Here is a 13,801-nt window from a genome sequence, read left to right as displayed (position 1 = left end):
GAAAAATAACCTGGATATCTCATTTGAAGGGCTTGAGGACAGAAAAGTCTGCAGAGGGATCTGGACAGGCTGGATCAAAGGGCTGAGGCCAATTGTGTTAGGTTCAACAAGGCTCAGTGCCGGGTCCTGCACTTGGGTCACAACAACCACACGCAGCAGTACAGGCTTGAGAAAGAGTGGCTGGAACGCTGCCCAGAAGAAAAGGACCTGGGGTGCTAGTTGACGACTGGCTGAATATGAGCCAGCAGTGTGCACAGGTGGCCAAGAAGGCCAACAGCATCCTGGCTTGTATCCAAAACAGTGTGGCCAGCAAGACTATGGCATTGATTGTCACCCTGTCCTTGGCACTGATGAGGCTGCTCCTCAGATATTGTGTTCAGTCTTGGGCCCCTCACTGCAAGACGGTTGCAGAGGTGCTGGAGCATGTCTGGAGAAGGGCAACGAAGCTGGGGAAGGGTTTGGAGCACAAGTGTTATGAGGAGCAGCTGAGGGAACTGGGGTTGTTTAGCCTGGAGAGGAGGAGGCTCAGGGGAGACCTTATCGCTCTCTACAGCTGCCTGAAAGGAGGCTGTAGACAGGTGGGTGTTGTTCTCTTCTCCCAGATGAGAAGTGACTGGGCAAGAGGAAACATCCCCAGGCTGTGCCAGGGGAGGTTTGTGTTGGGTATTAGGAAAAAATTCTTCACTGAGAGGGTTATCAAACACTGAACAGGCTGCCCAGTTAAGTGGTGGAGTCACCATCCCTGGAGGTATTTAAAATATGTGTAGATGGGGCTCTTAGGGATGTGGTTTCATGGTAGACTTAGCAGTGTTAGGTTAACAGTTGGACTTGATGATCTTAGAGGTCTTTTCGAACCTAAATGAATCTACGATTTTATGAGTTAATAACAATTGTTTGAGTGATAACAATTGTTTCTAAATAAATTTGTATATTTATTTTTATCTTATTTAATTATTCACACTAATTTTATTGTACTGATCACTTTGTCTCTTTTGCATCAGCTGTAGCTAGTCAAAATTGCAGGTGTGAACTATCTGGAGAAAGGGTTGTTTTTGTATTCCAGACCTGTCTAGTGCCTGCCTTACTACCTACTTTGTTAAGGTCCCTTTGCTCTGCTGCAGTGCAGCAAGTTGAGGAGCATGGAGGACACCTGGGTTAGCTCCACTGAAGGGAGGCAACTGGGTTTCCAGGTGAATCAGTCACCAATCTCTTCCATGCAGAGCTCCCAGAGATGTCTTGACACAGAGATTTATTGTCTTGAACTCACCTAGTCCTTGGCTGTAAAGGAATTATAGAAGACTGTATCCTACAGCACAGGCAGCATCTATAGGGCAGGAAAGAGGGTGGTGGTGTGTTGCAGCACAATCAAACTAGTAGGCTGCAACAAGGCTTTTCCCTTGGCTAGATTCTACTGTCTGTGCGGTATCTCCTTCCTCCAGAGGCCAAACCACACTGCTCCTCCTCTACCCCTCTCCCACAATCCTCAGGGCTATTTAACCACTTAGCAGGAACGAGCTACACCTGCACCTTATCTACATCAGCCAACCCACTGCCCCTGAAGCCAACCCACAGTTGTATATTATCAATGCTAAGTAACCCAGATTCATTCCTCTACACTTGGCCATTTACAGCTAGGCTGAGGAATAGACAGGTAGAAAAGCTGCTCAGTTTTGGGTAACTGAGGACCATATAGTATATTATGGACTGTCCAACCACCTTACATTTACTTCTTGATCTAGTTAACTAAATTTCCTCTCATTTACCAGTATGATCAGTCTTGGGACAACATATTGGAATCTTTTGAACAAAAGATTTATATGGAGGGAGCCATGCACGTAGATACTAGTCCAAATTTATGTGTATAGAAACAGTTTTATTTGCAGTCATGTATATCTCCATCTGGGTATAAACATGTACGTATCACCAGAATAAATATAAAAGTGCAGATTGTCATTGAGTGTAATTAAGTCAGTGTTTATGTCATCTTTTCACCTAGGTCAGAGACAACACAAGGCAAAATGATTAGTACAGGTAAATACAATTGAAAAACCTACCATTTCTCCCCAAAACAAATTGTTTTCATTCCTTACAAACTTTCTGCAGTGTATCAGTGGATTCTTATCCTCCTACAAAGATTTAAGGTTTCTGTTTTTGATTTTCATTCAACATTTTGATTTTTTGGGAAGAGCCTCCCCCATTCTCCTCCAGTGCACATTGATTAATATGGTTAAAGACAGACTGATCACTTTTGAGTCCTGTGAACCGATCAGTGAACCTATTTTTACTGTTGAAAAATACTCCTTCATTTTGGCTTTTCTTTCATATTCAATCTGGTTTTCACAAATATAGCTGTAATTTGTTATTATGTCACAACTTTTATCCTATAGTGCAATTTGGATGTACCTAGCTGTAAATGATTTGTGGCATGGTCAGTTGGCCAGTGGTTCAAAATGGAGATTAGGAAAACAGACTCTGCCATGTCAGCAGTTCTTACAGCAATAAACATGTATAGTGGAGCTTTTTGTATACAGGTGTCTTGAACTAGCTGCATGACAACAGTTTCATAACAAAACTAACAGAGCCAGGGTCTGTGAATGAATGCCACAACAGTCTGCTATTCTGGATGTTCTGCTAGAGGAAATCTAGAAAAGACGGTAAAAGTGAAGCTATCTGCAAAGACTTACTGCAAGGAAGATCTGAAGAGAACTGTGAGCCACTTCTATGTACTGATATTCAAGAAAACACCCCGAGACAGTGATATAGCGATGATCCTCTGGTGCCCAGTCTGGTGCTGGTGTTACTGAGGTCACGGTGCAGCCTGGCCCATTCTCCATCCACCAAGAACGATGCATTGAGATATTAAAGGTCAGAATGAGATCTGTTTCCTGCAAAAACACAAGTGAAGTATTAATGTGCTGGGAGGGTACTCCAGTATCAAATGAGATTTCACAGGATGCATAAAGAAGCAAAGAGCAGTGGTAAAACTGCATTGTCACATGAAAGGTAGAGGAGCTTGCCAGCAGCAAGCACAAGTAGCTGTACCTTGGCAGGCAGAACTGCTTTGGAGCAGAAGAATAATCCTGCAAGCCAGGATCTGTCCCTAGACATTATGGTAGCCTAGACTATAGCAGTAATTTCTGTTACAGTGCGCATTTTCCTGCGGAAACCATAAGCACTGATGAACATAGCAACCCTCCTCTGCTCAGTCCCTAGAAATACAGCCCATATTTTGGCTGTCTGAGGTATCAAACTATACAAGAGTCCTCAGGAACCAGTACTTCATAGACTTTAATATGTGTGGGTGATCTGCAAGGGGTTTTGTCTCATGTGCCCTGTGAAGCACACCTGTGGTAGCTCTACTGAACTATTGAAGATGTCAAAAAAGGATTCTGTTTGCTTACAAGCAAAACCTCTTTGTAATGCCTCTGTCATATTTCTAACTTCCTAGGAGTCCTAGTAAGGAAACGGCTAGTAAGTGTTGCCTTGTTAAAAAGAAGGGGCAGAGGCCTGCAACGTTTAACTCCTATGCAGCTACTGCAATGGGGTAACTAGTCAGCCATGCTTTACATTAAGATTGAATTCATAAATAGTTCATAAAGGATTAATAAATGATTAATATAAATCATAAACAATACTATGGATATGACTGTCATAAATTATACTTGGTTGCACATTACTTGAGGGTGTTATACATAGTCATAACAACACTATGGACTTTGTGGGTTCTGTAATAGTCTACAGTGTTTACCAACCCTTTATAAATAATTTAGAAGTATAACCTCATTGCAAAGTGTGACTAGTCTGTGCGCACATGTGTTCAGTCATGCAAAAAAAAATTGCTTTTAAGTAATCTGCAAAGCCAGACTCTCCCCACACCTAACCTACATTTTCTTCAGCCTGTTGATTACATTAATAATTAAGATTCTCATAAGGATTTTAAAATGCAACTATTTAATTAGGTTTACCATGCCAAAAGGAATAGAATGCCATTCTGTAGACTATATGTTGTGTTCACATTTCCCTTCCTTTAAAACTAGTCATTTTTCAGTCCACTTATTTTCCCTTTTTTGCACTAACTCATGCAAAGGTAACCACCGAGGAAGGTTTTGGATGATGTCATGAATGACATGTCAATCGATCTGTGATTACACTGGACACTGTAGTGTAGCTGAATGTTTTTTCCTTAAATAAAGTTGCAGTTCTTGTCTAAAAGTGCAGAAACTTTGTTCAGGTAAAAAAAATCAGTTACTATCCTCCATAAGCACACCCAGCTATCAGATGGCAGGAAGGACCATAGATATTTTTGTGATGAATAATTACCCTGCATTCTCATAATAGCCCAATCTGGCTAATAACAAGCAATAGGAGAAAACATGTGATGTTTCACATGAATTTAGTTGTGCAACTAACTTGAAGCATTTAAAGGTGATCAAAGCAGCAGTGAACATTTGTATAAACTATGCAAATTTCCCCCAAATGGATGTACTTACCTATGGCTATAAATCTTCACCCCAAACAAATCTCTCCTTTCTCTGGACCCCTCCCTACCAAAGCTGCAGGCACCGGAAAGTGTCTGAGAGAAGTTTTTTGGAAATGGCCACTTTTCCCTTACATCTAAACCAGAAGACTATTTTTCTTTCTGGAGTCAGGGCTGTTACCACCCCTTAGTAGCACATTGGCCTTCTCACCTGGTGTAAGAAGTTGAAGAATGGGTATCTTTGGAGTAACATTACTTATAGATTTATTCCTGAATGACTAAGATTGGAATCCATCATGTTATTGTCAGAAGACCTTTAAGCCATTCTCGTTACCATGGAAAATTCTTAACCTCTAGTATCTTATCAGAGATGCAGCATGAATGAATAGGACTCATTGTCTGGCTCTATTTTGTCATTTGCAATACCTTCAGAAGAATTGTGATGGACTAAAAATATTTTACAAAGTGCAGACAAGGGAAGAAGAAGGTATTTCTTGAAAAAGAAAGGGATAAACTGGCTTGCAGGAACTGAGTATTTGTTATGCATCTGCCAGATTAAGTTAAAATGGATGAAGAGGAGCTAGACAGAGAAGTCAAAACTGGCCTGTGTGGCTAGAACATCATTGCTCTAGAGACAGTTATGTTTACCTAAAAAGGGTGCAGTAATCAAAAACTTTACACATGAAAAGCACAAGTAGATTTCCAAGTTACACAGGAAATTATTCACACATTAAAATATTATTAATTGCATATGTAAATAAAACATCACAAAGTCCAGCTTTCTTCCATTGCTGAATTTATTCCCAGATAATTTTCTGAAATAATTTGTTATATTTAGGCAACTCCCTTGCTCCCAAATCAACTTTTTGCAGTTAATTTTAATGCTATGATTAGGACTAAATAATCTTGTTTTGTTCAAGAATAGTCTTTTAGTGCTTAACAGGAAAAAATTGCAGACCTTTATCAGATCTATATTCTATTTCTATCTCTAAGTAATCAGTAAAATGCTGTGTTGTTTCCTCTGCTCATAAAATAGACCTGATACTTGTCACAGAAGTGTTATATTCCTTAATTCTTTATAGCAGTTAGACCAAACAAATCTTACTGAAAGCCTCAACTTCAAATCTTAAAGAACTTGGAATAAAGTGGTTAAGAAGGCTTTCAAGAAGCATAGCTGTTACAGATTGAACCAATTAACAAACAAGGTCAACCTCAGAAAGCAAAACAATAAACAGACGTGAAATCTGATTCTGGTAAGATTAGACATCATCCGTGGCTCAGGGTCAAACTTAGCTGGCATGAGAATGATAATGAAACCAGATTTTGACCAGCCAACATGTACGTTAGACCCTGTAAATTCATATCCCCAAAATAAATGGAGTAGGAAGAAATACAGAAGGAGCCTATTCACTTTAAAGTCAGCTGCAGCACAGTAAAATCTCAGGTATAAATTGTTATGGGCTTTGAACTTGTTCATAACCTTCAAACCATGTCCCCCCATATGCAATCATATCAGCAGAGCAGCTCCTGTTGCTCAATAGTGAAGGTCACCCAGCTTGCGAAAAAGTTTTAGTTTTAAGTGAGAAAACTGTTGAGGACTTGGATCTCCTTGTAGAACTGTGTAAGCTGAGGAGGGGATGATGTATCCATCATTAACATCTTTTATACTGAAAACATTTAGAGCTATTTTTGGACAGACTCTGCTTGCTATTTACTTTGTTCACTGTTTGAATACAGTTTTAGTGGACACAGACAAAGTCTACACTGGAAGCTGGGGATTTGTTGTACTCTCCAGTGTATTTGCCGTCTGTTTTCTTTCCAACATCTGTGGCTCAAACATTGTTCAGGGAAATGCAGAGAAATAGTCTGATAAGCCTTGAATCTATGAAACTTAACAAGAATTGTTGATACACATTGGGCATGCCGATATGGTGTGGTTCACAGTCTGTATGTCAAGGAAGATTTTATTATCCTAAATTCAACAAACAGCTGCTTCCTTCATGGACACAGAAATACATCTGTATGAGCTTTATTGATGATCACTGTGCTGTTTTTGGAAATCCTGCTGGTATTTTGTAAAGCCTGTTAATGAAAATTGGTGCATTAGAGTAGATGTTGATATTCATCAAGGAGGAAAAAACCCAAGAAAATATTTAGTAGGACCTCTTTGCTGACATTCTTAAAATGCACTGATATTTGTAATGGTCAGAAGTACTGCTGGATTAGACAAAGGATACAGTTTGGAGGTCTCAGAGACCCAGATTTCAGAGATTAGAACCTGAGACATCTGCAGACTAAATCTGTAATTTCATTTCAGCTTAGTTTGTAAAAACCGCTGAGCTCTGATGGTTTTGTGGCTGTGCTTAATATGCTAGATAACAACTTTTGCTAGGGTTATCTGCACAGTACATAACTTTTCCTGGCTGAGGACAGCTGATGACAGAACATGGCAGCAGAAAGCTTTGAAAGAGCTTCCAGAAAGAAATACAACCTCCTCTGCATTAAGAAGCAACAGTACAGCAGTGCTCATAACGAATATAGCTCTGTGTTTATTGTATTGCTATTAGTACGTATTAGTAAGTATACCATCTCTGTGTAGTAATAGCAATATATTACTGTTTCAACTATTTCTGTCTGGTGCGGCTTAGAGAAGCTGATTCCAAACACAGTGCCAAAAGAAAAAAGAGGCAGTAGTCATTCAGGCTGATTCTCCTTGAAAGTCCCGGAGATCTCGCAGACTCAGGGAAATTAAATTGTACTGACTTCAATGGTTGAGGCTTGCTGTGTCATGGGAAATAAGTTTCTCCCATTTTTCTAATTAGGAATTGCTGAAATCTGTGCAACCCTGCCAAGCTTCTGTACAGGTTTTGTCAAATACAACCATGTAACCACTTGTTTCATTTTTCAAACTCAAACTAGCAAGAACAAGTTGCTTGGAGACTGAATGATCACACAAGGTTTCAGTGATAAAAGAACAGGGTCTGAAAGCATTTGTAGTTCTGGATGCCTCAGATGCACAGAGGCCTCTACAGTCATTTTTTTTCTTCTGTTATCTCACTTTCCCACTAAAACTATCTCCCTTCAGGCAGTACCATTTTCTCATGCAAGCAGACTTTTTCCTGTCTAAAGAAAAAACTGCCCTCACTGATGGGCCAAAATAGAGCTTGGCAGATGTGTTTCTTTTCATTTTTCCTTTTTGTTTTCATTTTTTTTTAATCCACAGTTGATATACAGGAAATAATTGCTGTATAATTGTGTAGAGATCATGGATATTTAAGGTTTCTGATCTTTTTTATCTTGTTGTATCTGACCTGATTTTTACCTTGTCCACTTTTTGTATGTGTGATGCTTTCCCTTTCATATGAATTTTTTTCAGTAACCTAGAATCCTGTTCTTTAATTTCATCTTACAAAACGATTTTGCACCATTATAATTTCAAATTTAATATGGAATTTGATTTACATATGTGTCATTAATTAAATATGATTTAACCAGTCCGAATCCACCCAAGAGATTTACTTCTGAAGTTTCTCCATGAAAACCAGCAAAAATTGCCTTACTGTTAGCTTTTCTCAGTTGTCTGTTAAAAATGTTCCAAATGTATCTTAAGTGATTTCCAATGCACTTCCAAAGACGTTGATGAATTAGTTATAGAGATACCAGCATGAAAGAAAGAGATGACTCAGGTGTTCTGATTTTCTTCTCCAAAATGAAACTGGAGTCTTATATTAATGAAATACTGTAAAATAGACCTCAAAAAGCATACAGGGATTGACATTGTCACTTACTATTCTGTTATAAGATACCTATCAATAATCTTACGAAATTGTTAGAGCTGCAATGTTATCTTAATTAAGATCCTCATATTTTTCTAGTATTGTAATATGTAGACTGGCAAACCTAATAATTTTAATCTGCTCTGTTTCAACTCATTAAAAAAAAAACCAAACTGCTAAACTCCAGAATATTAATTTAATCAGTTCAGTGACATCAACATTTTTTATTAACAATTTTGTTAAAAAAGTTTCTATCTATATAGTTCTTAAATTAAAAATATCAAAAGGAAGTAGAAACTTTCAGTTTGTATTGCAAGGTTAAAATGATTTCCCAGAATATTTTTCATATTTAAACACTATGTATTTAGACTAAGAATGTTCTGGGTTAAGATCCGTTGAATTTTCTTTTGTGCAGAACAAGAGAATTAAGCCAATTCTAGTAGATGAATGTTACTTATCACAGGGACTGAAAGATTGCAGTCCCTGTGCTATCATACAGAAATTTTAATTTAGCTCATGTACATATTTGATAAACATCCTGAGCACTAGATTTTTTTAATTTCTTGGGAAATGATTTCTGGAGGACTTCAGCTTGTGCAATGATAAAATACATTGAAATAGGCAACTGACCAGAGGCACTCACATCCCAGAGTAGTATCTAACTGTGGAATCTTACATATTACTCACTGTGGAGTAATCAGGGATATCATTCTGGAAGTGAGAAAATTTATTGAAGGAAATTAAGTTAAATGTTTTGAAAAATTAGTGGTTTGCCAAATTGCTATTCTCTGGGAAAACCAGCTTGTCTCCAGACTGTTAATGTGGGTTTACAGTGAGCAGTTTTCCAGCCTCAGGTGATGTTATGTAGCTTTATCCTTACTGGTGGGCATGGGGTTATTACCGGAACTTATTACATCCGACAAAAACTAACTTCTTTCATTCCAAAAGAGAATCCTATTCTAAAGTTTAGATTAAACCTGAAGGTACAAAGATGCAATTTAGGTATTTACTGGTGTACCAAAAGATGATGATCCCACAGATATCTTATTAGAGAGTCCAGCTTCTGCTTCAGGGTGAACTGAGCAGCCTGGCAGGGGTCCAGAGCTGGAAACAAGGTGGTGGAACATGCTCTCTTTTCCCACATCAAAGTGGTGTTCCATGAAACAAAACTAGCAAAGGATTTTATGATTATACTAAACTCAATGTGGTTCTGGATCTCTTTCTGAAGTGATGTGAATGTTATGAATGGTTCCCAAACCCTGGTTATTCATTTTGAGCTGAAAACACATGATTTCACTGTTTTCACAATGCATCAGCACTGCATTGTTATGAGTATGGCATAATGCTTTTAAAGAAATTTAAGTTCTTTAGCTTCTCAGGACTGTCCCATCCCGTCCCGTCCCCTCCTTTTTAAATGGTAAAGGAGGTGTGTCTCTTGGTTTACCCAGGCAAATACACAGATCAATAGTGCTTAGAATTCAAAGACACAAATATAAATAACCTCTTAATTCTAAATAAAACCCTTATAAGCACAAGGACATCTTATATTTGGATAATATCCAAATATGCAGACCTTCCTGTGAGCTGGGAACACAGTTCTGCAGGCTGTAAACAGGAAAGGTCTAGGCCTTGAGTAAAATAACAGCCTGAAATGTATATCCTTAAAATCCTTTTCTAGGATAAATGGTTTACTGAGTTGCCGAAACACCTCAAGATTTTGCTTGATCATTTCTGTGCAAGGCAAAATTTTAGCATGGTCCAACATTTAGTAAGGAAGGATGCAGAAGTCTGTGGTGTAGAACTTACACATCAGCTGCTTTATAGAGTATATACAGAAGGAAATTCCAGCTGATGTCATTTGTTCAGTGTCCCTTGGTTATTACATAGTTTTAGGTGCTGTAAAACAAAATGCATGTGTACAGTGACAAACCTTTGTTTTGTTTCCTGACTTTTTATTCTCATTTAAAATGTAAATAATTATCTTGTCTAACTTTTTTTTTTCTTTACACAACTCAATGCATTCATGACCCTAAGGTGGAGCTCATGCCTACAGTGAAGAAACTGTTTGAATCAGCCTCTGCTGCTAAATCTAGAAAAATCTGCCACCTGCAGCATGTACAGGAAACAGTAAGTACACTTCAACAAAGTTCTCAGAACACAGAAACTGTTGTTAGGACTAAAGTGGTGTTAAGAAACATGAGATCATTTTCATGCAGAAGGGTTTCATGAAATATCAGGCTGAAGATAAATATATGTTGTACATAGTGCTCTATAGTCTAAGCACTTCCAGCAACCAGTGATTTTATACACATAAAGATTTCAGAATAATTAAAAAGAAGCCTGGATGAGTCGGGAAATTATTACAAAACACATGGAGTCATCTTACTCAGTTTGATTCAAATCTAGCCCAGGTGAATATTTTCAAAAGGTTTTACTTCTGTGGGGAGGTTGCAATGAATTAAAGCATCAATTTAAAATGCATAGCTAGTCCTGACAACCCACTTGCATTCTCCGTATGAAATAAAATATCCAGATTAAAATGGTTTGTATTCCTCTGCAGTCAATAGAAAGGACACAGTTGAAAGAGAGTGCTAAGTATTCCTAAAGGACTCTGAAAAGCTACTCAGGGAAACTAGATAAGATGTTGAGCAGGAAGCCAGCCACAGACTGATGGCAAGGAAGCACAGAGACAGAAGTGGAAGCATGGGCCACCTCTATAGGGCCTTATTCCCCCTGTTCAAGAAATGGTGTGGAATAATTATCCTTCATCGACTACTTCAGGCTCTTTCACTATAACTTCTTCCACTATTGACCAGGCTGATAGATGTCATCATCTGCAGAATTAGATTCAGATCTGAAGCTGTACAGCATTCACCTAGCTTGCAAATTAGGGCCAGTAAAACAAAAGTCAAATCAGTGAAGCCACACCAATACACACCCAGCATGACATGCACAAAATGTGTGTGTAGCAGTCCATAGTAACACTGTTTATAGTGTTATAATATAAATATAAAATAAATATATATTTATAGCAAGGACATTTTTGACCATTAGTTTGGCACATTTTACACCTAGGAGTGACTTTTAGCAATTCTAAAGGGATTACGCAGCTCCGTCTCCACTGGTTAACATAGGAAAACCAGTGTCACAGGTTTCAGTGCTCATGTGTGAAAAAAGATCCTTTTGCCTCAGCTATACTTACACCACAGACTTTGGAAAACAGCTTTAGTTCCTGTCTGAAAGGTTGTATTTATTTTTTACATGAAAAAGACATTTGTCATGGGAACATGTTATATGACTCTGATAAACTTTAGTTCATAAAGAGTTCATTTGTGTCCTTGCAGGTGATGATGGTTATTAGAATACCTAAGGCTATATTCAGATTTGATAAATCAAATCTTTTCACTTTACATGCAGGAATTAATTTAACTGTAGGTGAAATCGCTCTCTTTTTTTGTGGTGTGATAGTATGTCACTCAGCTTGGTCCACAGATTAGTTTTATTAAAACAAATTCAATTATCCACTACTGTCATCTAAGTACAGAAATAATAAGATCTAACTTATATTGAGCACAGAGTGAATTACAAACGTTTTGTATATCGTCTGCTTCCTGCATTGAGAATTATTTGAATTCTTTCTAAGAAACAAGGTGCACAGTTTCTCCTGTTCTAGAACTGATAATTCCTTTCTTTCTTTTTTTTTTTTTTCCCCCTCTACATTGTGCCTCAGAAATAATTTTGATTAATGAGACTACTCAGGAATTCCAGTTTTAGCTAGTTTTAGCCTGCAAAATGAAAACATCAAGAATGTGAATAACACTGCAAAAAACGTGTTTCAACATTTTCAGGAGAAAATATTAAACTTTCCAAACTTGACTTATTAGGGTGCTGAGGCTGCATTTGCAAACTGGAAAATGTTATCAGTCCACTATATCCAGTGTAGGTGATATGGGTGCAAATACTTGATTCAGAAATGAAAAATAAACTATTCACAAATTCTATTCTGACAAGTCCCATGTAAACAAACTAAAAAGAAACTTTGTCACCTACATTAATAAACAAACTAAATATCAAACAAGCTGATGCTAGCAAACATTTCAAGCGAGTGTCCTTTCCTCTTGTGAGCTATTGCAAAGATGTGGCAATGCCCACTCCTTTAGCAAACTGCAGCCTCCTAAGAACAATTCAAAGCCATTTAAAAAGATTTAGCGCATAACTTTGGGTGAATGTATGGCTTTTATTAAGTTTTAAAAAGCAGACCCTAAGGAATAATATTATGATGCCATGCTAGATTTTTTAGCTAGTATGAAGAAAGTACCTCATGTACTGCAAAAGAAACTGTAGCAGTTTAAATCAGTTAAAGTACTAATCCATAGATGAATACCCTATTGCTCTTTTACATGTTGACTATGTGGCGTGCAATGCTGCAAAAGCATAAACGACTACCTGCACATAAGAATATATGCATATTCTTACGTATAATACAAGAACACCAAAATTAAGATGGCAAAATTACCTCAATAAAAAGATCCATTATTTTGTTAATCTTACACTTAGCACCAGTTTGTACCACATATATACCAGCCTGCATAATATACACAAGCTGTACAAAAAATATTATGCAGATTCAGTGTGCAGCTTTACAGTTTTGAACCGATGGCGCTATTAGGTGGTAACAAGTAATTTTCCGGATATCACCCTATTTCTTCCTAAAACTCTACATCAACTCGTGTTTCCTGTGATTTAGTTCTCTTTCCTGTTAGATACAAATATTGTCATCTGGTCTTTTGTGGGAAGGTATAATTAACAAACAAACCATATTAGTTAATGATGTACCAAATGCTGTTTGGTATTGGATTTTCCAGTGTAGTCTTGCAAAAGATTTATTCCCTTTTTAACAGTTAGATTAAAATTAGTATAAAGAAATATAGTACAGACTGATTCAAATATTTCATTTTTTAAACAGTTTTTGTCGCTGTTTTGTAATTCAGGTATTAAGGTGCAAATATAGATAAGAGATATTTTATAAAGGACAACACAGAAACCCCTATTAATTGAAGAGTAGGATCTAGTATCTGGTGGGCACCCTTAAAAATTAATTCCTAGATCAGCTATGTATTAATGATAGCTCAATGATGGTTCATGTCAGGTGTCAGCTCCACTTTTGCTGAAGCCTTATGTCTGGATGCTTTGCTCCATCTCACAGGGTCATACCAAAAGGAAGATTGCCCTTCAGTTCAAATTTACATTGATTGGCCCCAAGACAGTTTGAATGGGGGGGGATCTCTGGCTCCGCTCTTACACAGGACTCGGCAGTTTGCTCACTTTTCAACAAGAATAGAGCCCTCTCTGTGACTGAGCGCTGACTGACTGAGCAGCTCTGCTGGAAAAGACCTAGGGGTCCTGGTGGCCAACAGACTTCTGGGCTGCGTTAAGTGTCACCAGCAGGCCAAGGAAGGTGATCCTTCATGCCTGCTCAGCACTGGCAAGAGCACACCTGGAGGACTGGGTCCAGTTCTAGGCTCCCTAAGTCAAGAGAGACATGGAC

At 38.0% G+C, this 13,801-nt stretch overlaps 1 protein-coding gene across 1 annotated transcript in view; it reads right to left on the bottom strand.

Annotated features, from left to right (window-relative positions):
- Positions 1–13,801, bottom strand: part of NKAIN2 (sodium/potassium transporting ATPase interacting 2) — a 573,086-nt gene that overhangs the window by 85,788 nt on the left and 473,497 nt on the right. Inside the window, exon 4 of the mRNA XM_055811170.1 lies at positions 2,685–2,885. Coding sequence (XP_055667145.1) covers positions 2,685–2,885 — 201 coding nt within the window. The remainder of the gene's footprint in view (positions 1–2,684; positions 2,886–13,801) is intronic.

The sequence above is a fragment of the Falco peregrinus genome, chromosome 7 (genome assembly GCF_023634155.1).
Source record: "Falco peregrinus isolate bFalPer1 chromosome 7, bFalPer1.pri, whole genome shotgun sequence".
Classification (NCBI taxonomy): Eukaryota; Metazoa; Chordata; class Aves; order Falconiformes; family Falconidae; genus Falco; species Falco peregrinus.
Note: the sequence above shows the minus strand (reverse complement) of the source record. Positions and strands in the feature narration are given on the sequence as shown.